At 44.5% G+C, this 27,308-nt stretch overlaps 1 protein-coding gene across 1 annotated transcript in view; it reads left to right on the top strand.

Annotated features, from left to right (window-relative positions):
• Positions 1–27,308, top strand: part of VOPP1 (VOPP1 WW domain binding protein) — an 83,637-nt gene that overhangs the window by 31,409 nt on the left and 24,920 nt on the right. Inside the window, exon 2 of the mRNA XM_068152561.1 lies at positions 25,666–25,724. Within this exon, the coding sequence (XP_068008662.1) occupies positions 25,666–25,724 (59 nt within the window). The remainder of the gene's footprint in view (positions 1–25,665; positions 25,725–27,308) is intronic.

The following is a 27,308-nucleotide window of genomic DNA, read 5'->3' as shown; positions in this document are numbered from 1 at the left end:
TAAACAACCCCAGCACCCTTAGCCTCTCCTCGTAGGGCTTGTGCTTGAAACCTCTCACCAGCCTTGTTGCCCTTCTCTGGACACATTCAGGTGTCTCAATGTCCTTCTTAAATTGAGGGGCCCAGAACTGGACACAGGACTGAAGGTGTGGCCTAACCAGTGCTGAGTACAGGGGCACAATGACTTCCCTGCTCCTGCTGGCCACACTATTCCTGATACAGGCCAGGATGCCATTGACCTTCTTGGCCACCTGTGCACACTGCTGGCTCATGTTCAGCTGGCTGTCATTCAGTACTCCCCAGGTTCCTTTCTGCCTGGCTGCTCTCCAGCCACTCTGACCCCAGCCTGTAGTGCTGCATGTTGACGTGTGAAATTCAAGCATGGAAGTTTTAGGTTGATCCCAGTTCTAAATTCTTCTGAAACTTTAGACCATGGATACACTCAGTCTTTTTCCTTTGTGATGAATTGGAAGCAGTAATGTACCACCAATCCTCTACTTATTTCTCAGGTCTTTTCAAAACTCTTCTACAAATTAATAAATGTCACTTGTTAGGGCTTTACCAAAAAAAAAGAAGAGGAAATGATGAATTGACAGTCTAATGCTAAAAGAAGTCCTGTTTGTATACACAGAGGCAGAAAATCAGGTAGCAGTCTTGTCAATGCAGAGGACATTAAAAAAAAAGGTTTGAAAAGAAAATCACCACTTGTGCAAGAACACCAGTAGTGGTGACATGTTGAGGACTAAATCCCAAAGTAAAGTATTTGTAGGCTTGTGAGGCTGATGTGCTCACTGGGAGTGCTTGGTGTTTGTTGATGCTACACTTCAAGGATGACTTGCAGAAACACAGACACATGAACTGTGGTGTTTAGGTTGCATGTAGTACTAGAAAAGAAACTGGTGTGAAATTTCTTGGTGCTCCTGATGTTTCCTTGATGTTCCTGCAAACTGTTCTTGCTTTGCTACTGCTTGCAGGAAAATGTGAGTAAGTCAGAATAAGACTATTTGCATCTCTGTACTGGTCTAGATCCTTTCTTAGATTCTTTCTAAATCCACACAGATCTTCAAATAAATCTGTGAAGTTCCTGATTAGCCTCCTTCACGTTGCCTTTTTTTCCCTAAGCACTGGGAAAGCCTTTCAATAATCATCTGCCATTTCCTCCCCTGCTTTTCTGTAGGTCCTATCACGGAGTCTAAGGCATGAATGCAAAATGTGACAGTACTTGAGTGGCTATATCAAGACCATTTGCTGTCATGACAAGGAATATTGCTTCACTGATTGCCTTTACTCTGTTTGCATCTTGCTTCCTGGGGTTTCTTTTGTTTCATACTTTGATAGTGCCTTTTCCTTCTTTGTGCGGTGATTGTGCAGCAATATCCTGGCTCTGGATTAGGGCTTCAAGATGCAACCAATGATAAATAGGAAATAATAATCATCCTGATGTACTTGCTGTCAAACTCTACTTTTAGTGAATTCATTTTCCCTTTGTTTCTTTCTGTTGTGCTAAGCACAGCAAACAGCTGCTTCTACCAGCAGAAACTGACATTCCCACTGTTTGTGTTCCCTTCAATCCATTTGGATTTCTCCTTTAGACCTCGGAGCAGATGCACTGCGCCTGCACAGCTGTGTAGTACACCCTTGCTTGCTTTTCTGCCCTGAACTCAGAGTGAAATAGCCTAAATGACTGTAAAAGCCTCAGCACCAGCTTCATTTCATTTTAATAGACCAATAAAAGCAGCCAGTGTGCAAGCTGCTGGCTCCAGTACTCCTGCATAAGCCATTAGCAGAGCAGCATTACTGGCTCCTGAGGAAGAATAACAGCAGTGACAAATCCAAGAATTTGCACTGCAAAGATGTCAACCAAAAGCCAGTGAATCCAGAGACCCACTCGTATGCATGCTGGCTGCCATGAGCTCTTTGAGGTTGAGAAGTTGGCGCTTTCTCATAGTATGTTTTACATTCTGGCTTTTTCATTGTCTTCTGTAAATATTCTTTGCAGTGTTTCCAGCAATGCTGGCAACTGCCCAGGTGTCTGAAGAGCTTTTCCAGTTAACTTGCATTCATGGGACCTCATAGGTTTAGCATTTTATGCATGAGGCTGGCTCATCTGTTCACCTTTTATGCTCTCCCTTTGCCATACTAGCAGTTAATGTATTTGCAACATAGTACCCCACAGGCCAGGTACAGTGTGTTGGCTTTGAAGAGCAAGAGTCTCCCCATAAGACCCAAAGGAGCCCCAAGTTGTCCCTTCTACAAGGCCCCTGGTTACCTGACTATGGGGAGGTTGGAGGGGAAGGTTGCCCATCTCATGGAACCCATCATATCAAGTCTTCTGTGCTGAGCAACAACAAAAACAATTCCTAGGAGCTCTCTAGTGTAGTTTTGGCATGTGCCTCAAAGGGTGCCTATACAGTTGGTATGTCACAGAATGCCAGGTTGGAAGGGACCCCAAGAATCATCTGGTCCAACATTTCTAGGTGGTAGTGTAGTTGAAATGAGATGGCCCAGCACGCTGTCAAGCTGAGTCTTAAAACTGACCAGTGTAGGGGAATCCACTGCTTCCCCTGGGAGCTGATTTCAATGTCTGTCTATTCTCATGGGGAAACATTTTCTTCTGGATTTCAGTAGTAGTCTCCCCAGGAGTAACTTGTACCCACCACCCCTTGCCTTTTCCATGTGACTCCTTTTTTAAAAGAAGTCACATGGAGTCCTTCTGATAGCCACCATTTATGTACTGGTCCATGGTAATAAGGTTTCCCTTAAGCCTTCTCTTCTAGAGGCTGAAGAAACCCAGTTCTCTCAGCCTTTTCTCATATGGTAGGTATTTCAAGGCATACAGAAACTGCAAAGCTACTTGCTAACCCTCACTGAATGGGAGCTGGTACCATCTGGTCATCTATCTTCCTCTAGTCTTTTGCCATGCTTAAGAAACAAAAGCACTGCACAGGGGTTGATACCTGCAAGGAAAGCCAGTGGTCTGATTTCAGATATGGCGACCTGCCAGGGTGTTTGCATCCTGGTACCTTCTCATGTGATAAAACTCCAGATGGGTAGGTCAGAAGACCTCAGCTCTACTGACACACTTTTGTTTATTGAGAGTTAGGCTTTTTCTAAACCCTCTGCAAAGGCAATACCTGGTCTGAGACATTTGGTCCCCTCTTCCCTGTCTCTTCCAGTATCTTCCTTCTCTCAAGATGGAAAAAAACCCCACCAACAATCAAAACCAAATACCTCTTTAACTTCACTAGCTTAAAGCTAGTTTAAAGCTGTCATGATCATTCTTTTCCAGGAAAAGCTTTCAGCATTTCAAATTATGCTGACATTAACTGAGTATGGGTATTCCCTAGAACGTTTGGTCAGCCGGAGCAATTTAAAAATGCAATGTCAGCTAGAACAGGGCAGATGCTGGAAGAGAGTTGTAGGTGACCTCAGGGTGAGAGGATAGGAGAGGATGAAATTGCCCCAAAACAGAGCTTTGAAAAGAGTTAATATCCCCCTATTGTGTGTTATGTTCTAGTAGTTGTGCATTAGGTGCAAATCAGGGAACCAAGACTTCTTTATGGAATCCTATTTGCTAAGTTCCCGGAGAACCTTCCATCTCTTTAATTTGCAGAACTAGGTGAGCAGCACAGCATCATCACCTTTCTCTCTTGTCCAGATTCACAGATTGCATTGAGTTGGAAGAGATCCTCAAAGGTCATTTTGTCCAACCCGCTTGTAGTCAGCAGGGACACCACCAACTAGATCAGGCTGCCCAGAGTCACATTAAGTCTGATCTTAAATGTCTTCAGTATGGGGCTTCAACCACAGCCCTGGGCAACCTTTTCCAATATTTCATCACTCTTACTGTAAAGAACTTTCTCCATATACCCAACCTAAATCTACTCTGCTCCAGTTTCAAACCACTGCCCCTCATCCTATCACTACTACTGTTCAGACAGTCCCTCCCCAACCTTTCTGTAGGTCCCCTTCAGATATTGAAATGTAGCTCTAAGGTTGTCCCAAAGCCGCCTGCTCTCCAGGCTGAAAAGCCCCAATTTTTTCAGCCTGTCTTCACAGGAGAGGTGTTCCAGCCCTCTGATCATCTCTGTGGCCCTCCTCTCAACCCTCTTCAGGAGGTCCATGTCTCTCTTCTGTTGGGGGATCCAGAGCTGGACACAGTACTCCCGATGAGATCTCACCAGAGCAGAGCAGAATCGCCTCCCTTGACAGGTCTTGTTTCTCTGTTAACATTGGTTTCACTGTCCATGCAGAACATCAGGCAGTCATCCAGGTGCATGTGGTTGCATGCATACTTAAAAAAAAAAAAAATATATATATATATTCTTTTGCAAATCTTTGTATTCAGCAATGTCATTGGGAGCAATCTGAGAGTTCACAGTCTGATCTCATGGTTCCGTGTGCTTCTCCCCTTGCTTACTTTTTACTGACCTTTGTAGTTGTCAGCCTTTGAAGAAGAATGCTTGTTGTATTGTTTCCAGTCTTCTGATGTCTGTTCTGGCTTAAAGCAGATCATAGAATCATTAGGGTTGGAAAAGACCTCCAAGATAATCAAGTCCAGCTGTCTATGCAACACCTGCATGACCACTAGAACACCTCCATTCTACCCTAGGAAGAATTACTTTACTATGATAGCTGAATTTTAAATGCTCGTGTTTTGGGAGAGTAGTTCTGAAATAGGACAGGAATTTCCAAGTTATCATCCTTAGTTTCTCAGTGCATTGTAGAGTTGTTATTCATTAGTAATCTTTGCCATGTAGTTGTCATTCTGTGCTGGTGATCATATCCCCCACCGAGATCAGCTGCTGGAGTCAAGGGATTATGATTACTCTCAGGAATGAACTGGGAGCTTTATAGCCTGATGCTTGTGAACAAAAACGTTTGACATTTCATTCTCTTTGAACAGAGTTATGAAAAGTTAACAGAAAAACATACCATGTAAAGCATTCCAACAGTGTCCCACCACAAAGCTCTACAGATTTCCGTTTCAGAGCAAAGAATTTCTTCTGATGATGTTTCCTTTCCTTTCTTTTTGTATTTAAATGCGTATTTTACTGTTCCAAGAGCATGTGTGTGGAAGAAATCACTGAGTCATCTCACAGATGCACTCCTTCTGGATGTAGGGTTTTAGTTTGTTGTAATTTTTTCCCCCTACAGAATTCTTGTTGAAGAAGAGGCCATTGTAAAACACCTTACAGTGGGGGGTGGAGGTGTTGTTTGTTTGGTTTTTATTTAATTTTTATTCCCTCCCCCCCCTTCTACTACAAAAAGGAAGAGATAAAACCAGAACTATAGAATTGTTTTGGTTGGGAATGACCTTTAAGATCATTGATTCAAATCATTATGTAACCCTACCAAGTGTGGCACAAAACCATGTCCTTTGTCATCACCTCTCTGCATCTTTGAAATGCCTAAAGGGATGAGATTCAATCACCTCCCTGGAAAGCCTGCTGCCACCTTTGAGAACCCTTTCAGAGAAGAATTTTCTTCTAATATCCAACCTAAATATCCCCTGGTGCAACTTGAGGCCATTTCCTCTTGTCCTAACACTTGTTACTTGGGAGGAGAGTCCAACATACCAAGGTAGTTAGCCCTTTAGTTGCATTACTTAGTGGTATAGTTGTATACCAAACTGGGTGGAGTGACTGATACACCATCAGGCTGTGAGGCCATTCAGTGAGACCTGCACAGACTGGAGAGCTGGGCTAAGGGGAACCTAATGAGATTCAACAAGAATATGTGTAGAGCCCTGTACCTGGGGAGGAGTAACTCCATGCACCAGTCAGGTTAGGGGCTGACCTGCTGGAAAGCACTTCCATGGAGAAGGACCTTGGAGTTCAGGTGGACAGTAAGTTATCCATGGGACAGCAATGTGCCCTTGTGGCCAAGAAGGTTAATAGTCTCCTGGGGTGCATTAAGAGGAGTGTGGCCACCAGGTTTAGGAAGGTTCTCCTCCCCCTCCACTCTGCCCTGCTGAGACCACGTCTGGAGTGCTGTGTTCAGTTCTGGGATCCCCAGTTCAAGGCAGACAGGGATATACTAAAGAGCATCCAGTGGAGACTATGAGGATGATGAAGGGACTGGAACAACTGTCTGATGAGGAAAGGCTGAGACCTGGGGCTGTGTAGCCTGGAGAAGGGAAGACTGAGAGGAGATCTTATTAATGTTTATAAAGATCTGAGAGGTGTCAGTCTCTTTTTAATGGTGCCCTGTGATGGGACAAGGGGCCATGGACACAAACTGTAACCCAGGAAGCTCCACCTCGACATGAGGAAAAACTTCTTTCCTGTGAGGGTGCTGGAGCTCTGGAGCGGGCTGTCCAGAGAGGTAGTGTAGTCTCCTTCTCTGGAGACTTTCAAGACTATCTGGATGTATTCCTGTGTGACCTGGCCTAGGTGATCCTGCTTTGGCAGGGGAGTTGGACTTGATGATTTTCAGAGGTCCCTTCTAACCCCTAACATTCTGTGATTGTGTGATAACAGAGGTGCTCTTTACATGTGGCAAGCTTTGGCTTTAAAAAAAAAATTGTTTTGCCCTACCTTTTAAAGCCCTTACATAGCATGTTTTAAATCTTGTTCTGCCAGTGGGCCCTTAACAAGAGGAGAACTGAGTATTTTTCACTAAATATTACCTGCTGAATCCTCTGGCTTTATGACCTCTAATTGTGCCTTTATGCATACGAATGAGGCAAAGGAAGCCCAAGAGAGACAGAACCTCTGTATTTCCAATTATAATCAACAGTTTCCCCATTTCCCTGTCACTTCTCAGCTGTTCCATCTTATTCCTGTACCTGAGTCTTAATACTTTTTGTACTCCATCGTTATTGGTCAATGCCTTGTGTGAATTTGTAAGCCTTGTGTCTCTCCTAATTCTGCTCAGTCTGGTTTTGTAAATGGGTAAGCATGAGAAGACACTTAAGAACTGAAGACAGAGCTGCAAGGCATGTAACTAAATAAGCATTTCTGCTGCATCTAACTTGAGTGCTTCAAAAATGTAGCATTTAGATGTGGTTTTAGCTTTCAGATTCTTTTTGGCAAGCATAAGAGGCGTGTTTTGTTTCATTTCTTTTCCCTACAAATGCCAAATACTTTCTTACTTTGCTCTGTACTAAGCTAGAGACATCCACTCATGCTGATTATAGGCAAGTTGGTTGAAGACCTTAGCTAGGGAAATAAGCAAGTGAAACCTCCTAGTGTAGTGCATTGTGCATCAGAAATACTTGATACTTAAAACAGAAAGAAAAATCAGCTCTTCAGCTGTAAAAATGTGTGATGGGTTATGCCCATCCTGAAAGCAGGGGCAGTAGGGCTTGTGAGAGCTTTGTTCTCCTTGGGGGGGGGGGGGGTTCCTTCTGGGAAACTGAATTAGTCTGTTCCACTCCCCCTCCCTGTCCAGCAAGCCTATATAAAGGAAGACACTGCAGCCATTGCTCTGTTTTGGCTCCTGCCTTGCCTGGATGAGAGGGCTGCTGCTAGCTTCCTGTTTCTCTGCTACATGGTCAGGCCTGGTCCTCCTCCCTGCTACATCCATGCCTCTTCAAAGGACTCCAAAGGACTGATTCTGTATACGTATTTTCCCCATCCATCCTTGTTCCTTACCCTTGTGAACCCTTCCTGTTATTGTTTTATATATATATATATATATATATATATATATATATATTGTTTAAAGAAAATTTTTACCTCTCTACTTCCAAGCCAACTCCAAATTATTTCTCGGTAGATTTGCTCCTTCCCTTTTTTTTCCTCTCGATGGGAAAAGAGGAGAGAGGAGTGGGGAAGGGATTCTCAGCCTTGCCCTCATCTGAGCTCTTAAATCCCAGTTAAGGCTCAAACCACCACAAAATGTTTTGTACTTCATTAACTTTTATTAAGCATGGATTTTGATAGCTGCTGAGCAGACTAATAGTTTTCCATAGAACTAACAGAATGCTAGGGGTTGGAAGGGACTCTGGAGATCACTGAGACCAACCCTGCCCCCTGCCAAAGCAGGATCACCTAAAGAAGGTCACACAGGTACATGTCCAGGTGGGTTTTGCATGTCTCCAGAGGTGGAGACTTCACTACCTCCCTGGGCAGCCTGTTCCAGTGCTCCATCACCCTCAAAGAAGTTCCTCCTCATGTTTAGATGGAGCTTCCTATGTTCAAGCTTGTGCCTGTTACCCCTTGTCCTTTTGAATGAGAGAGAGAAAGCAGAAGAAAATGTTTGGTGGAGATGTCCAGTGGTCTACATCATGTTGTCCTCCTACCCTGTCTCTGTTTGCTGTAGTTGTTGACTTGCCTTTGGCATTCACACAAGCTAAAATATCTGCCTCCCGCTCACCCAGCCTTGTGCCAGGACTGAAACTGGAGCATATTGTTCCATCATTAAATGGGCAACGTTGAATACTTGGGAAATTAACAACAGCTGCAAGTTCTTCAGCTATTTTTATTTGTACTGGGGCTGTAATTTTTCTAGTGTGTTTATGCTGAAGTCAGAAGAGGAAAGGAAAATAGATCCCCCAAGAGGCTGACTTTTTGGTTTTAATTAAAGAAAGGCCCTGCTGAACAAAAGCAGCCATAAAACAAATCGTACCAAGGGCAGCCTGGCAGCTTATGCAGTGTTGCGTGGCTTCCTCTGTCTGGTTGCTGGTATGACTATCTAGGGGTGTTAGTGGCACCTCAGTAAATGGTGAGGTAGCCTGCACTTTCCACAGTTAGCCCTCTGCTTTAAAAATCCTCCTACTACTAGCATCTGTCATAGCCTTTTGTTAAGAATGCTGGCAGCAAAGCAATTTTTTGGATGATTTCTAGGGGTTGTGGTGCTGCTCCCAGCATAAGAAGGACATCAAAGTTCTGGAGCAGGTCCAGAGGAGGGCCACAAAAATGATCAGAGAGCTGGAGCACCTCTCCTATGGCTGAGAGACTTGGGGCTGTTCAGCTTGGAGAAGAGAAGGCTCCAGGGAGAGCATATGGCAGCCTTCCAGTACTTGAAGGGGGCTACAAGAAAGCCATGGAGGGACATTTTAAAGGGCTTGTAGTGACAGGATGAGAGTCAGTGGATTGAAGCTTGAGGAAGAGAGATCTAGGCTGGATATTAGAGATTCTTTACTGCAAGGATGGTGAGACACTGGAATAGGCTGCCCAGAGAGGTCATGGATGTCCCCTCCCTGTAGGTGTTCAAGGCCAAGTAGTATGAGGCCTTGAACAACCTGGTCTAGTGGAAGGTGTCCCTGCCCATAGCATGGGGGTTGGAAGTAGATGATCTTTAAGGCCCCTTCCAACCCAAACCATTCCATGAATCTACGATTCTATGATTTATGTTTTGTGCTCCTAGCCAGAAACATGAGCCTAACTCTACAGCAATCTTTGGATGAGACCCTAAAATCAAGCTAAAAAAGCTTAAGAGTGTGGTTGTAAAACAGGATTTCCTAAGTATCCCTTAATAATCCAGTGACTGATTTCTTCCCAGAAGTTGCATAGTCATGTGTCAGGAATGACAAGGCAGAGCCCACACTTTCAAATGAGAGGTCAGGGTGGATCCATGAGTTGGCATCTTGTCCTGACACCAGAGGGGTTCAGGCTCCTGCTCTGCTCCTTTCCTCATAACACCAGGTAGTTTTGTAGGTGAAGAGGGGAGATGGGGAGGTGATACTGGGGTAGGACAGATGTCAGTGTTTGGGGGTGGTGCTTTTTGGGTACCTGGAATTGATATCCCTCACAAGGAGCTCAGATGTTGAAGTTTGAAGTGCAGCAGAAAAGAGCATCTGGAAGGGTCACTGAGGGGAAAAACAGGGGTTTTGCTTAATCTATGGCATTTTAAATATTGTAACTAGATACTTGCTCAGTGTAGGAGTGAATCATGCCAAGCATTACCCTCTCTGAAAGTACAAGATGCTTCTTAGAAGCCTTGCCATTGAGCAGTGGTAGGAACCAGACATAAGTGCATTTTTTAATTTATTTGAAAAGCAATTTAGCTAGACATTTAGCAAGAATGTTGTTGGGTTTTTTAACCTTTATCTGAGGACACAGGTGATCCAATTCTTTTGTCTTTCTGATGACCCTACTCATGGCAAGACATCCATTGGTTCCCCTGTACTCAACACTGACTTCACTTTTTGGCTCCTCACTGCAAGAAGGATATTGAGGTGCTGGTGTGGGTCCAGAGAAGGACAATAAAGCTGGAGAAGGATCTGGAGAACAGGTCTGGTGAGGAGCTGCTGAGGGAACCAGGGTTATTCAGCCAGGAGATAAGGAGGCTGAGGTGAGACCGCCCCACTCTCTACAGCTAATTGAAAGGAGGTTGGAGCGAGGTGGGGGCTGGTCTCTTCTTCCTAGTAACAGGTGATAGGACAAGAGTAATTGTCCTCAAGCTGCACTATGGGATATTTGTGTTGGATATTAGAAGAAACTTCTTGACTGAAGGATTCTCAAAGACTGGAACAGGCTCCCCAGGGAGGTGATTGGATCCCCATCCCTGGAGGTGTTTCAGAGAGGCAGAGATGTGGTGCTTAGGGACATGGTTTAGCACCAGCCTTGGTAGACTTAGAAAAATGCATACCACTGTGGCAATTGATAGGCATTCCTTCAGATACATTGAAAATGTGTGGGAATATTTCTGGATCTGAGTAGAAATGAATAAGGGAGGTAATTTGCTGTTCATACTCAGTAACCTAAAACTTCAAGGGCAAAGCCAAAGCTCTTCCCTCCCCACCCCCCTACCCCCCAAAAAACCTTTTCTGTGTACATAACTTCACTAGTGTGAACAGTAACCCAGAGTCCTGTTCATATCTGGAGACCTATTCACATGTTTGAAGGGCTGAGGCTTTATTTGGGATCTGACATCTGCTTTGGGAATCTGGAAACGGAGGTAAAGATTTCTGCTGCTTTAGAAAAACATTGCTTCATTGACTCAGGTTGGCACTGCTGCATTTGAACTATTAGTTTTCATCTTTTCACTGAAAAAGAACAATGTCACAGCAAGCATTACTTTGCAGCCACTCAGTGGTGAGGGACCAGGCTTTTTGTTTCCCAGACTGGAGGCTGAGCACACTACAAAGCCAAGGGCTGTTTTTTTTCTCCTGGTGCTGTGGGAAGCTGATAACAAGATTTCTGCCCTGTGCTGATGTGAGGAGCTGTAGCTGATTCATGATGTCATGCTTCTGTGTCAAAAAGGGCTTCTAGTTTGAAACTTGGTTGTAGGTGATAAACTGAAACTGCTGCCTTGCATGAGGGAAAGGTGCACAAGCCATGTGTCTGCAGCACAAAAAATGATGAAGCCAATGGAGTTGTCTCCTTGCTGATACCCTTGGCAAGATGCCATCATTCCTGTACGGTGGCCAGTTGTTCAGAGCCTGCCTCTGGTTTCTTTGCCCCCACCGTACTGGTTTCTGACCTCTGAAGCCTGTTTGTAAAAGTGCTGGGAAGAGATCTTGACTGTGGCTCCAAGTCAGGGACGTTTATTCCAGTTAGCTTCTTCTGTTGTGTGATGGGTTTGGTTTAGAGAATCAGAAGGGAGGAGGAGACATGACCTGACAGATCTGATATCCTTCTGAATAATCTGCATCCTGAAAACTATACCTGTGGGGTCACAGGAGGTGACCTGACGTGATTCTGGCTTGGTTCTTCACTTCTTACATGCTACCTCCAGCTCGGTGTGCACCCTGGTGAAAGAAGGCGGCCCAGATTTTATTCCACTTCTCATCCTGATGCTTGTCTTGGATGTGTCATTTGTTTGCTCGCTGCTCTGCTCTGCTGCTTCTATTCCATTTCTTTCTCCCATCTGTGAGCCTGTGTTTGTGATTGCAGCCTAAAGGTTTGGTTGCCCGCACAGAGGTGCCTTGGAAAAATGTAGGAGCTGTGATGCTGCTTTAGTGCCTTTGTTCTGTGGTGCTGTCTCCACTCTGGGATGAACCCTATAGTGCTTGGAAGGACACCTGGCAGGCCTGTGAAGAGAGGGACAGCAAGCCAAGCTGTGTCCTGTGAAAGCAGGAGCAGTGCTACCTTTAGAGTTTCTCCCAAAGTTCAATTCATGCAATGTTGTCCACACTGACCAAATATATGAGTGAGTCTGCGCTCATTTCTGAGCTATTGGTGCTTTTCCCATCTGTTAATGTGGGCAGGCACTATTAAAATCCTCAGTGCTTTCAGTCTACTTGAATAATTTTCTAGCTGCTAGGTTTATAAATTAAACATTTATGGCCATATCTCATGGTATCACCCATCCATAGCAATGCCTCCAGGCAGGGATCTTGAGCTTTTTTGGAGTGCAGACCACATGTTACTGGAGAGCAAATGTTTCATTTATCTCACCTCACTCTTGCTGTTCTTGGTTGCAGAATGTATCTGAAACAACCTCAGATATTCTTTGGGAGGAAATAACCTTAGCAAAGAACTTTTTGATGTCTGTGTCAAAAGGAAGAGTGTAGTTCACAGCAGCCATCCTAACTTCTTCTGTCTTGTCAAGTAACTTCCCCACCCACGTGTGTGATCTCTCTTCTGCAAGAAGGAAGAATTAAGATCAGATGAACCACAGACAAGGGTGGCAACTACAGGTCCAGCAGGGAAACTAGCACTGTCACTGTTACTAGAGGAATCTGAAAGCTTGTGTATAGACAGATGTTTGAGCAAGGAGCATGCACTGACTGAACATGAGAGAAGGCCTGTAAAGAGTTACCCACACCCAGCATGTCCTTCAAGTTGTGAAGTGGATGGTTTGAGGGGTGAAAATCAGTATGAGCCAACATGAGTCCTATATCAAGAGGTTATTTGAGTTTGTCTAGTTATGTGTATGCAGTGTTTCTGTCTAGATGGTCATCTTTGGAACTTGCAGTAGATCCTTTTTTCCCTTTGCTATTTTGTTTTGTTTCTTCTTTGGTTGGTGTCATCCCCCCTTGTCCTGGCCCCTTCCAGGAAGCTATTTAGAATCTGGCAAGACCTCAGGTGGTCCCTCAAATTAAGGAAATGATCCTTGTAGAAAAATGCCAAATGCTGGTATGCTTTTGGTTTCAGTGAAGAGACTGGCCTCAAATTGTGCCAGGGGAGGTTTAGGTGGGATATTAGGAAAAATGTCTTTCCTGCAAGTGTGGTCAAGCATTGGGACAGGCTGCCCAGGAAGGTGGTGGAGTTATTCCTGGAGATGTTTAAGGAATAGGCAAACATGGCTCTTTGGGGCATAGTTTAATGGCCATGGTAGTGTTGAGCTGACAATAGAAGTTGATGATCTTAGAGGTCTTTTCCAATCAAAACAGTTCTGATTCTATGATTTGTCAGCACTCTTAGCGGATTATGTTGAAATTTGACAAACTGGGACATTGCAGATTATTGTCTAGGTACATTCAGGCTTCTAATAGAAGAAAAGCAAATGTTGTGGTCTTATGTAGGGGGTTACTTCATTTGGGAAAATGCTTTGCCATGAGTAGGCATCGTAACTTGCCAGAAAGGCTTGACTATTCTTTACTGTTCTAGTCCTTTCATGGGAAATATTCCAAGGACAGATGCTTAGTACTTTTCCCTGCTCAGATAAGTAGCTGCAAGGCACAGCTGTTGAATTGGTCTCATGGAGTTTAATAATCATATGCTATCACCATGGCTGGGTATTGAACTGTCTGATTAGGAGTCAGGTGAGTTCTTAGTTTAATTTAAAAGGCATTGATGTTTCAGTTCACCTGGTGAGTAGACACTCACCCAAAAGCCACAATAGAGCCTCTCCCTGAAAGCTTCAATTGACTTGTTAAATAAACCCACATGACACTCAAACTCTTTTCTTGTCTTTTTTTTTGAGTAGAGTTTTGGCCTGAGAAAGAGATGTGTTTGCTGTCAGTCAGCAGGAACTTGAATAAACTCTGTGCAAGAACAGAAAAACCTGATTATCAGCCTGGGTGAACCCAAACCTATAAACTCCTCCCAGGTCTCTGGGAACTGTGTCCCAAAGCAAGCAGTTTTCTGGAGATGGCCCTATTTGGGCACTAATATTGACAGTGACACAGCCCTGTTTACAGCCTTGCAGGCCAGACCACATCCACCTTTACTTTCTGTGCTTATATCAAGGTGGTCACACAAAATGGTGGGGGTTGGAAAGGACCTCTGAAGATCATCTTGTTCAACTGCCCTGCTAGAGCAGGATCACCTGGAGTAGATCACACAGGAACACATCTAGTTTTGAATGGCTCCAAAGAAGGGGACTCCACAACCTCGCTGGGTAGCTTGTTCCAGGGCTGTGCCACCCTCAAAGGAAAGAATTCTTCCTTATGTTTATGTGAAACCTTCTGTTCCAGCTTATGCCCATTGCCCTTTGTCCTGTTACCAGGCCCCACTGACACTCATTGTTTAGATATTGATTATCATTAATGAGATCCCCCTCAGTCTTCTCTTCTTCAGGCTAAACAGCCCCAGCTCTCCCAGCCTTTCTTCTTAGGTGCTCCAGTCCCCTCAGCATCTTGGTGGCTCTCTGTTGCACCCTCTCCTTCTTGAACTGGGGAGCCCAGAACTGGACACAATACTCCAGGTGTGGCCTCAGGCAAGTAAAGGAGGAAGAGAACCTCTCTCAACCTGCTGGTCCCACTCTTCTTAAGGCACCTCAGGATGCTATTGGCACATAGTCCCTGTTTCTCCAGTCCCAGATTGGTTATTAAACCAGGCTGGACCTATACTGTATATTATATATCCGTGCTTTTCCCTGGAGAGTCTGAGCTGGCTTGTGAGCATGTGAACAACACAGAGATGATGGTTGTTAATGGGAGGGTCTGTGGGTAAGCATCTGCCAAGCCACTAGTTAGCAGATGGAAGATGCCTGAGAACAAAGCTTCCCCTAGCAGAGTGTTTCTGCTCAAAGTACCTGAATCCTGTCTTGCCAGGGAATTTTAAAAATGGGTTTTCAAATACCAGAATGTTTCCAAGGTAACCTCCTTAATCTCCACTTCATTCAGATGCTCACTTCTTTAACACACATACACACACGTGACCTGAGTAATCTGATTTAAAATGAACAGCTGCTCCTAACACCAATCTAACACTAAACATGATGGATTTCTAGAGTAAGCTCTCAAAGGTAAGAACTTGCCTTGGCCTGGCATACCTTCCAGAGGAACAGTGCTTAGATGATATTTCATTATTATTGATTTCTGTTGTTCCTTGCACAGGGGGTGTGATTGGTCATGTACTTTGCATCTCATTCTCATTTCTTGAGGCCAAGGAGTCACTGCCTTCAGTGTTACAGAGGTCTTCAGCACTTCAAACCACAGAGGGTTTTGAGCCAGTATTTGCAATTATGGAATAAATATCTCAGAAAACTGAATAGGAAAAAGCCTGAGTTGAATTAAAAAAAAAAATCTTTCCAATGATTCCTCCTGAGAAGAATGAGAGTAAGGTGTGCATCACTGGATTAAACGTCAAGAATGAAAAATAAGGTAGTAGGGAGGGGAGCAAGAGCTGCTGTGATTATGCAGCTGCACTCTGTCCTGTCAGCTCATGCTCTCTCTCTGTGGAACAAATGAGTTCATGAGGGATGCATAACATCAGCAAAACAAAGCCCAGGAATTCCCAAAGCAACTGCCCTGGAGTCCTGGTGACCATCAAAGATATCTCTTTTCCCTCAGCATTTGATGGGCTGTCATAGCTTAACTAACCAGCATCTGTAGCACAATGCTGGTACTTCCTCAATATTGCCTGCATTGCAAATGACTGAGAAAATTGAGTTCTGAGTCTGTCTTCCATTGCTCAGTCTTTCTTTACTTTGGTGGTATTCTCATGGGAGATGAAAGACAGCCCCTGAGATTTGCAGTGCTGGGTAACTTAGAGGCTATTTCCATTCATAAAGCAGAAGAATGAAATGAATAATAGAATCATAGAATCACAGAATGGTAGGGATTGGAAGAAACCTCTGAAGATCATTGAATCCAACCCCATTGCTAAAGCAGGATCAGCTAGGGCAGGTCTCACAGGAATGCATTCAGATGGGTCTTGAAAGTCTCTGGAAAAGGAGACTCCATAACCTCTCTGGGCAGCCTGCTCCAGCACCCTCACAGTACAGAAGGTTCTCCTCATGCTGAAGTGGAGCTTCCTGGGATCCAGTTTGTGTCCATTGTCCCATCACAGGACACCACTGAAAAGAGCCTGGCCCCTTCTTGACACCCACCCTTCACATAGTTAGAAACATTAATAAAATCCCCTCTCAGGCTTCTCCAAGCTTAACAGCCCCAGATGTCTCAGCCTTTCCTCATCAGACAGATGTTCCAGACCCTTCATCATCCTTGTAGCCTCTGTTGGACACTCTCCAGTATATCTCTGTCCTTCCTGAACTGTGGAACCCAGAACTGGACACAATACCCCAGATGTGGTCTCAGCAGGGCAGAGTAGAGGGGCAGAAGCTCCTGTGGCTACACCCTTCCTAATTCACCCCAGGAGTCCATTGGCCTTCTTGGCCACAAGGGCTCCTTGGCTGTGCCATGGATAACTTACTGTCCACCAAGACTCCAAGATCCTTCTCCATGGAGGTGCTTTCCAGAAGGTCAACCCCTAATCTGTACTGCATGGTAGTGTTCCTCCCCAGGTGCAGGACTCTGCCCTTATTCTTGTTGAGCCTCCTTAGGTTTCCCATTCCCCAGCTTCTCCAGGCTGTCCATGCAAGAAATTCATTTGACCACAGGAAGTGGATCAGTTTGCCAGTTCAGCATGAACTGAAGAGAGTGAATGCTGGTATGGTTTTAGATCAAAATAGCTGAGCCCCAAATCTAGACTTTGATCTAAGTAGTACTCTGGATAGCATCATTTCCTGCTGAACCAAACTTCCAGCTCTTTGTCTGAGGAAAGTAAATTTGATATGGTGACAATGAAAGTTTACCTGTGTTCATTAGATGCTTAAAAGTAAAATCATTATATTACCAAGTCCTTTACTCTGTAAAAAGCAGTATTTGTTTTCTTTCATTTTGAAAGAGACTAAGAGTAGAAATAGTATCCTCATTCTTGGCATGGTCTTCTCTTCAGTTCCTGACAAACGATCCCTTCTCCCTCCTCCTCTACTTTATGGGTTGTTTTATGGGATGAGCCATAACTTGTTCTGTTGTTAAAGAATGCAAATAATAACCTTGGTTTTATTTCTTGTGCATATATAAAAGGAAGCAGAGTAATTGCAGAAGCCAAATTTAATTCTGGAGCTGTGGAACCTCCCCAGTACCATTTGGAGTAGATCAACAGCTTCTAGTGGAGCTGGAAAAATGCTACATCTGGTTCCTACCAGTTGGAACTAAAAAGGCTGCTACTACCCCCTTGAAGATGCAAAGACTCCAGTGGAATGTTGAATCTTTTTTGCATTTCTTGGGTGAAAATGTTTTCAATATGTGCTATGCCTCCTGCTTTCTTGTGGATCTGACTTTAGAACTATGTAATGTTCCACCAGCAAAGTGTAGAGCCCCTCCAGCTTTTATGTTTGTGCAAATGTTGCTGGGTTCATGGGTGTAGAAATAAGAAGTCCTAATCTTCTCTGGTACTGAGGATCTCTTGACACTTTCATATGCATCTGGTTTGACATTCTGATGTAGATCCAAGCTGGATGTTTCACATACTTATGGTAACTGTTGTAACTATGGTTTTCCAAACAGTTTGAAGACGTTTCAGAAGGTTTGTTCCACCCAAGGCTTGGGTTGATGGGAAGTTGATTATGAGTAAGCAACATGCTCTGGAAACCAAATTGGCCAATCATGTCCTGAGGTGCATCAAGCACAGCATCACTAGCCATTTGAGGGGTGACTGTACCATTCTACACTGCACTGGTGCCCTATTTCAAGTACTGTGTGCAGTATGCCTCAGCATGAGACTAGCATCAGACTATTAGAGTGCATCCAGGGGAGAGCAACCATGATGGTGAAAGGCCTTCAGAGCAAGACTTACAGAAACAGCTGAGATCACTTGGCTTGTTCAACTTAGAGAAGGCTGAGGGATGGCCACATTGCAGTCTACAACTTCTTCAAAGCGGGCAGTGGAGGGGGAGATGCTGGTCTCCTCTCTCTGGTGACCAGTGATAGGACACAAGGGAATGGATTGAAGCCGCATCAGGGGAAATTCAAACTAGACTTTATGAAAAGATTCTTCACTGAGAGGAAACAGGCTCCCCAGGGAAGTGATCACAGCATCAATGATGTGATTGAGAACAGCCCTGTGGAAAAGGTCTGGGACCACTGGTGGATGAAAAGCTGGACATGAGCCTACACTGCACTTGCAGGCCAGAAGTCCAATCGCATCCTGGGCTGCATCAAAGTGTGGCCAAGTTGAAGGAGGGTATTCTGCTCCTCTGCTCTCCTCTGGTGAGACGTCATGTAGAGCACTGCATCCAACTGTGGAGCCTTCAGCACAGGAATAATGTGAACCTGTTGGAGCTAGTCCAGAGGAAGGTCACAAAAATGATCAGAGAGCTGGAGCACCTCTCCTAAGAAGACAGGATGTGACACTTGGGGTTGTTTAGCCTGGAGAATAGAAGCCTCTAGGGGGACCTTATTGTGGCCTTTCAGTACTTGAAGGGACCTATAACAAAGATGAGGACAATCTTTTTAGCAGGGCCTGCTGTGACAGAACAAGAGATGATGGTTTTAAGCTAAAAGAGAAAAATTTAGACTAGATACAAGGAAGAACATTTTTTACCCTGGGAGTGGTGAAACACTGGCCCAAGTTGCCCAGAGAGGTGGTAGATGACCTCAGTTCTTGGAAACATTGCAGGTCAAGTTGGACAGGGCTCTGAGCAACCTGCTGTACTTAAATGTATCCCTGATGACTTTAAAGGTCCTTTCCAACCCAATTTGAGATACCCTCTGACTCTGTGATAATCATTTCTGTCTCATATTAGTGGAGCCACGTAGGAGGTGTGGCTGCTGCATGCACAGGGGAGCTTGGTGAGGTGGTTTGTGTGGGAGTGAGGTTTTGTGTGGGTGATTTATTACCTCACACCCCTTTACTACATGGTGTGGGTAGGTGAGGGTGTAGCTGGGCAGCATGGGGCAGTGGCTGTCCACATTCCTGAGGACATGCTGCAGTGGGGTGCCAGGTCCCTGTGTGCTCCTTGTGGGCTCTGAAAAATGGAGGGGAGGGCAGGGGGCTCCTTCTTTGCTTTTTTGTTTCTTTGCTTTTTATTCCCCTTGGGACACCGATGAAAGGAGTCTATTCAATTTAAATTGATCATTCTAGGACTGAAGTGCATTGGCAATTTGCAGCATAGTGGAGGGGGGAAAAAAAAAGTCAGGCTCCTGAAATGAAATTGGGTGCAAGAGGTGTTTGTGGGTTTGCTTTTGTGGGAAAGGTGACTAGATCTAAATGTAAAGTGGTGCTTTGTGATAGGAAGCTAGCTAATGCTAACCTCATGTTAATTCTAAATAAAAAGATGTGAATTAATGCATGTGCTCCTAGCAGCAGAAGAGCTAATAAGAATTAGCTCCTTGTGCTGAGGTTTTTTTTAATTTTTTTCTTTTTTTTTTTTCTTTTACTGCTGCAAAACACTGATTAATTCAAGTTGCTTCTTTTAAGAATCCCATATGGGAAATATTCCTTTCTTTCTTAGAGAGAGCCAGAAAGACTGTCCAGAAACTACTCCTGAAATATATGAAAACCTTTCTTTTTACTGAGTTACATGACTTTGTAATCTCAGTCTGGATGAAACATCTGTATCTCTGCAGTAGTATTTGTTCTTTTCACTGATCTATGGGAGGGGAAGCTTGGGAAAGGGATCTCAGCATCCTTTTATATAAGAGTTTCCTGCTGTTTCCTCACTACCTTACTAAATAAAAACAACATAACATGATGCTGGTTTTATGTAGGAGTTGCTTGTGTCTTGTGACGAGTATCTCTTGAAAGCACTGGTAATGTGGCTTGTGAGCTCAGTTTCTTAGGCTAGTTTGGAGATGGGCTACTTTTTACCCTCAGCTGTTAGCATCACCAGGGAAGAGACAGGGATGAATTCTGATGGATTCAGGCAAGGCTAAACCCAAATGTATTTTCTCTAGTAAATTGTTTTCACCCTTAGGCTGCACTTTTCGGTTCCAGTGTGTTATTTCTTACTCTAGTGGATGATATTTTGCCCTTTTCTTGGCTATGGAAGAGCAATATGCTATATTGTTGTCTCTGCAAGTCCAATCTTTCAACCTTTCAGCATGCAGAAGTCCTTCTGATTTCAATGCACCACCTCTAATGAGCAGCTCGTGTCTCATAAACTTGCAGCTCTTGTCTAGGCAGTGAAACGGACAGTGTCCTGATCACAGATACAGTTGTAAAGGTCAGATCCTGTAAAACATTGTAATTCCTAGCCAATATTGTGCCTCCTGGAACTGATTAGTTAGCTGGGAGTTGCCCATCCTTTTGGCTTGGCTTCATCAAGCACTCCCCAGGTGCAGTGACCAATAAAACTGAGCAAGGTCTGTGTGGGTGAGTTTTGCAAGAGGCCTTCTGTAACAGAGGCAGCAGGTACAGCCAGTTGTTTCTCAGATGCTGTGGAGCCATGTGGTCAGAAAGGTGGTGTCCTTCCTGTGTCCTCAATTACTAGTTTGATCCAGCTGTTTGAAAGACAGCTCTGGATGTATATTGGAATAGGATTGCATGATGCTCAGAAATTATGAGATCTTGTTCCATGTCTAACTCTTTCTTCCTGTATGTCTGTGAATTAATCCTAACAGAACCTCAGAGGCTGTAGCCACATGAATGACATTTGGATCAGCTTGCACTCTATTAATGTCTCAATGTCCAGGTGGAGATGGGTGACAAGTGGTGTCCCTCAAGGGTCTGTACTGGGACCAGTGCTGTTCATTATTGTCTGGTCAAAAAGAAAGCGCCTTGCTCTCAGCTGCTGATAACTGGTAGGGTTTCACTGACTTTGTGATCAATAGCAGCCCTGTGCCTCCTACAGAATCTGGCTTTGAGCAGATGTCACAAACTCCCTCTGACTGTCCTTTCAGCATACAGATAGCAAGTGCCCTCTCCCTGCCCTCTACGAGCACGTCCATCCACAGCAGGCTGCTTTTTGCCTTGGTACCCATCACAAAGGCTGTCTGTACTTGTGCTGGGAAGTGCTCCCTCACTGCAAATGGGGCTGTAATTGTTTGTACATTTTTAAAATGATTATTAATTTCCAAACCTCCAGTAAGAGCAGTGGGCACGAATCTACCCCTCCCTCGATGGCAGAGAGTAATTAATTGATCAGATCTCTTTTCTTTTTGTTGTCCTGTGGACTGAAAGATAACGCTGTGCCATGTGGAGGATATTCCTGCTGGAGATAGTATTTCTGCAGATCCTGCATAGCATAACTAATGATCTGTGGAGCTCCAGCCGGCATGCAGCGAGCAGGCTGCCTGCTCCCTCTTCCCCCACACCATGTGCCTACATATGTACTCATGCTCTGTGTTTTATGGTGTGATCAAACCCAGTCTTTGGTTAATGTTTTAGTAACTTCTCTTTCTCATTGTTCTCACCAGCAGCAGTAACATTTGCAGTTTCAATCAGGGGCAGGAAGCACGTTTCCTTTCTTAAAGGAAATCTGGCTGAATTTAGAGGCTGCAGAACAGGACACCGTGCAGTTTGCATTGCTGCAGTCTGTCAGAGAAAACCAGCTACAAGGCAGATGCTGATGTATTTTGAAACAAACAAGAAAAACACCCTAAGTCTTGTGGTTTTTCCTCTTTCCAAATATGCAGTCTCAAGGAATGTATTCAAGCATCTGGCTAATTCACATACCATTAATTCTCTAAGATTCCATATGCACACCCAATTAGTCCTGCATCATTTGTTTAAAAGATGAACTTACTCTTGTATTCCTATTTTATGGCTGTGCCAGTTTGTTAAAGGACACAGAAGGAGGAATTTTATAAGTAAAATGCACAGAGTCTTTCTCCTAGAAAAGTTGAAAGCATCAGCAGGGTTGTACCTAAACTTAGTCTAAAAAACCATAAAACCATAGCCACACTTCTACTGTTAATGAATGGGAAGATGCCTTTTTTAAAGCATGAAAGAACACTTGTTGGAAACTCTGAGGTACAGCCTGTCTTTGTATAGAAGCTGGCAGAGTGGGCACCAGCCCTGATGTCTGAGGTCCTTCTGTATGGCAGTAACAAGACTAATTTTCCCTTTGTGTGTCTGGTTTGTGGACTGCAGTGAGTTGCTTTCAGCTGTGGTTTTGTGGGGCTTTAATAGTTGCAAACAACTACAAGGACACCATCCACCAGAGACTCTCTGAGGATGAGAACCTGATGCTGATGGTGTACATCCCCTCTCATGTTTGTGTGGCTCTCCACTTGTTTAACTAAGAGGCCAGTACCACTCAGAAGAATAATATGGATCTTGGCAAGAGATGGATGATTGTAGCCTGATGGGATACTAATCTGTGCTCTGACCATCCTGTTCATCTCTTTGGTCCCCAAGCACTAAATAGGCTCAGAACCTTAGAGGTAATGACATTCTCATCTTACTCTTAGCAGGGAGTTCCTGTGTGGTCTGCTAACCAGCAGTAGAGGGGTTGGTTAGTACCTGCCTGCTTTATGTCAGGGTTTACTGGTGTAAAGTTGCCATGGAGATCAGTGGGACCCCATGTGCATAAAGCTGTTTGACATGTCATGCATATCAGGTTTGGTGTGCTGTCCACATTTGAGGTCTGCTCACTGGTTTGCCTGCTTCCTGTGTAAAAGAGAGCCACACAAATGTGATAGTAAAAAAAAAAGAAGGTGCTCTTGGGGTTGGTACCTGCTCTGCTCTTGGGGTTGGTACCTTCCAGGGCCCTTATAAAAGCCAGGTCTGGGCACCAAAGGGCTTTGAGTGCAGGTATCTAAGCCCTGTAAGCTAGCAGAAACTGCTACTTGCAGAAGTTTCCCAGGCTGGAGCCTTTTCTTGTAACAGCAGTAAGCACATTGGCTGTCTGAAACGGAGAGTTACTGAGAGGCAGAAACAGAAATCTTACAACTTGGGAGCTGTGGGAAGAAGGACTCTTCCCAACTCATTTTAGAACTTGTAAAGCAGATTAAAATACAGGGAGGAGGGTGAGCAGAATGAGTGCTGAATATAAATGTCTCCTTTCCACTTGTAAAGGGTAGGCAGGCTCCACGTGCTCAGAGGCATTGCTGGGAAAACAGCAATTAAAATGCTGGAGCCCGAGAAGGCTCGAAGGCTGTTTGAGGTAAGCAGTGACTCATATTGGCTGAGGAGCAGGAAGGAAAAGACATTTAATGGTGTACACCCCAAGTCCCACTCTGAAATGAGCCTTCCCAAGGGGTCAGCCTGCAGGTACTGGGATTTTAGCCAGGGCCTGCTGATCTGCAGCCTTCAGAGGTGAAGAGCCAAAATATTTTTCACTGACTTGGCAGTAGACCTGCTGGGTTTGCAGTGAATATATGTTTGCAGAGTGTTATGGAGAGAAACTTGGCATATTTCTCCTTTTAGAGTAAGAGGAAACCAGGTGGTGGAAATATTCAGAAGGAAGGGTTAAGAAGCTGGAAGCTTTGAAGGGGGTAGGAAAAAGAGGGAATATGTCAAATGTGGATATAGGTCTTTGAACATCACTTGGCTCCAGCAGCAGCTACAGAGCCCTTCTGCAGCATTGATTTGAGAGGGGAATGAGGCTTCTGCTGTGGTTATCCTGTGGAAAAAGCTCTAGCACTTTCAACAGAAGCTTAAGCTTGTGTGTCTTGAAGACTGATGTGAGCCTGTTGTATTAGTGGAAAGGCCTGACTGCATGCATCAAAAGCATCTTCTCCTCCTCCTCCTCCCCCATCTCTTAATTTAATCCATAGCAGTTTGTCTTCATGGGCTGTAATTGATCTGTCTGTGATTTAGCTCATCAGATGCTCATTAAAGAGCTTGCAGCCTTTCTTATTCATGAGGAGTGAGAGTCAGAGACCTAAAAACACTTTGTCTTTGTCTTAACTGGATTCATTTAGTATTCTGGGATTCAGGGAGGCTAATAAACTTGTATGAGCTATTATGTAAAGGTGAGCTGCCAAGTGAACATGAAGGATGATCCAAGCACTGCTGGTGTGCCGAGTGCTCTCCGACAGCAGGTCTCAGCTGTGAGCAGCAGAGGGAATTGTTGCTGAAACCCCAGCAAGATTGTCCTTACTGCTTTGTGGTGGGTGTCCAAAAACATCCTGCTCATGTGTGATAATGCAGCTCCTGCAGTTACATCTGTAGTAAAGACAGCATTTCTGCAGGCTTGGGGCAGAGTGGCTGGAAAGCTGCCCAGCAGAAAAGGACCTGGGGTGCTGGTTGGTAGCCAGCTGAATATGAGCCAGCAGTGTGCTCAGGTGGCCAAGAAGGTCCACAGAATCCTGGCCTAGATCAGGAGCAGTGTGACCAGCAGGGGTAGGGAAGTAAGTGCCTGGTGCCCCTGTACTCTGCACTGGTGAGGCCACATCCTTGAGAACTAGGTTCAGTTTTGGGCCCCTCACACCAAGAAGGATGTTGAGGTGCTGGAGCATGTCCAGAGCAGGGCAGCAAAGCTGGTGCAGGGTCTGGAGAACAGGTCTGGTGAGGAGCAGCTGAGGGAACTGGGATTGTTTAGTCTGGAGAAGAGGAATCTGAGGGGGGATCTCATTACTCTCTACTGCTCCCTGAAAGAAGGATGTAGTGAGGTGGGTGTTGATCTTTTCTCCTTAGTAACAAGTGATCGAATGAGAGGAAATGGCCTAAAACAGTGCCAGGGGAGGTTTAGGCTGGATATTAGGAAAAATGTCTTTCCTGCAAGAGTGGTCAGGCATTGGAACAGGCTGCCCAGGCAGGTTGTGGAGTCACCATCCCTGGAGCTTTTCAAGAGATGTGTGGACATGGCACTTTGTGACATGGTTTAATGACCATGATGATGTTAGGTTGATGGTTGGACTTGATGATCTTGGACGTCTTTTCTAACTGAAATATTTCTGTGGTTCTATGATTCTATGGTAGTGATGTCAGTGGGATATGCAGAATTGTTTTGTTTATTGTCTGTGGAGTTTGGGCTTGATGTGTGGTTTTCTTTTGTTCTGTGCTGCCGTAGGTGCTCTGGCAGTTCCCGTACTGATGTGAGCTTCCCACGTTGCCTTCACACACACACTGAGAAAATGCCTGTCCTTGTCCTTTAACAAGGATCCACTGGCAATCTGTGAAAGAGAACAATGCCCCTGGGCTGCAGAAAGCAGCTTCCTTTCCCCAGTGTTTTAATGAACACTTGAGAGATTTCCAAGCGGTAGGAAGCTGTTGGGGTGGTTCTCTCTTCTGCTCCTTTCCAAGCCTGAACCTGCATGCCAGATATTTGCAGAAAGATGAGTAATTCCCTGCAATTATTGGATTTATTGTATAGTCACACGCATAGTACCATCAAGCTGGTTGTGCCTTAGATGTCTCTTGAGTGACTACAGCCATGAATGGGCCTCTTAAGTTCTCTGTGGTCTTTTAAGACAGCAGTTCTGCCAGGGAGCAGATGCAGCTGGATTCTGTGTCTGCACCAAACATCATGATTGTGTTTGTGAATCATGGGAAGCAGTGGGGGCCCCACATACAAAGCTCTGCATGAGGGATCTGAACCCTGGCAGGGCACACTGCCATACACATGAATTGACTCCCCAGTCACTGTGGGTACTGGAACTGGGAAATCTGTGGGAATGTAAACCTCTCCTAATTGCTCGAAGTCAAACTTGTGCTTGCAATTGTACATTGTCCTACATAAATATTAACACCATGTTTTTCTTTCTTTGTAGTGCACTGAGGCCAAAAAGCATTGCTGGTACTTTGAAGGATTATATCCTACATATTATATGTAAGTAGTCATCACTTTCCTTTTTGCCTTTTCTAGTGCTCAAGAGAGAATTAGGTTCTGTAGGCTCTTAGAGTGTTGTTCTTTTACCAATCGTACTTTTCCCATAACTTCACTAAGGCTTTTTCTAATTTAAAACCAAAGATACAATAAACTTCCCTGCCCCTTCTCCCATGTGTCCCCTCTCTTTCCCTTTCTCCTTACTGAAAGAGGGCTGTGGTCTCGTTTTGCCACCCAATCCAGGCGACCTTTCCAATTGAAAACAAAATGCAAGATCTTAAACAGCTCTTATTTCACAGTGCTGAAAGGAAACATAAGTAGAGCCATGTGAGGACAGTTCTCCCTTTGTTTTGAACAAGGGCAGGTAGTCAGGCAGAATACCAAGAACACTTTGAAAGTAAGTTTGTCCCTGTGCTAATCCTGGTATTTAATTTAGGGAGCTGGGATGATTTGTTATCCGTGGCATAACTGTCCTTTTGATGAGTGGCATCCACATGCACATCAGGGTTGGATGTGAACCAAATGTCAGTGACCTGTAGGTGCATGATTGAGGATCTCTGTGAATTGCACTTTTCTGTTTTAAATTGCCCACAGCAACAACAAAAGGCAGAGGAAATGTGTGGGCAGGAGGTATTTTCCCTGTGGATTTTGGGGGGCAGAAAGGAGATACATGCACTAGATGCTGTTCCTGGCTTGTATAACTTAATCATTGCAAACACCTGTAAACAGCAATTTAAAATAAAATGAAGTGGGGTGGAGGAGTAGGTAGCAGCATTAGGTTATCTGCTCCTTGAGCAAGCTCTGCTTTGCTGAATGATTGAAAATGACTATGTTACCCAAGAACTTTACTCCTTTTCCTTCTCCCACCTTCACTTCATCTGCCAGAAAAGGGAGAGAAATGTTACAGACAAAAAGCAGCATGGAAGCCAAGTGAGAAACAAAGCTGGCTGAAAGAATGAAACACTGCATGGTTTTAATCATCTGTGAGCCTGAATATTAACTGCCTAGGAAGTGTTTGTGCCTAGGACTCGCTGTCTTCTTTTCAGGTGACTGAAATGTGGAGGATTAGTCATAAATGGTTGGCCAGAACAGATGGGTGAATTTATATAAGTTCATTTTCTTTGCATGCTAATAACGACAGGACTTTGCTTCCACCTACATTTCATTTTGTTTTGCTGCAATGTGGGAAAGAAGCTGGGATGTTCCCAACCTGTGAAAATCCCATTGTACCTTGACATTTAGGAGCACCTTCTGCATCATCACCTCAGGGTTCTGCATACATTTCTTCCTACTTGCTTTCACAGCCAGTGTCTGTCACCCTGGGTAAGACAAAGGGGTAGCTACTTGGGTATTGGGTGTTAGCTCAGACTCTACATGCCACCGGTAAATACAGAGCCCTGCAAAAGCAAGGGATACAAAGGGGAGGCTTGCTGTCTGAAATAAATCTGATGCACACAAGGTTGCTAAGTGGTTTCCTCCTGGTAATTAGCTTATGGTTCTCTGCTGAAATGGAGTATCTTCTAGAAAAGCAGTGTGTTTGTTTTGCAGTCAGCCAGAGAGGTTAATTGGAATAGCACACAGCTGTTG

Source organism: Melanerpes formicivorus, unplaced genomic scaffold (genome assembly GCF_026170545.1).
Source record: "Melanerpes formicivorus ecotype bairdi unplaced genomic scaffold, bMelFor1.0.p_v2 SCAF_24, whole genome shotgun sequence".
Taxonomy (NCBI): Eukaryota; Metazoa; Chordata; class Aves; order Piciformes; family Picidae; genus Melanerpes; species Melanerpes formicivorus.
Note: the sequence above shows the minus strand (reverse complement) of the source record. Positions and strands in the feature narration are given on the sequence as shown.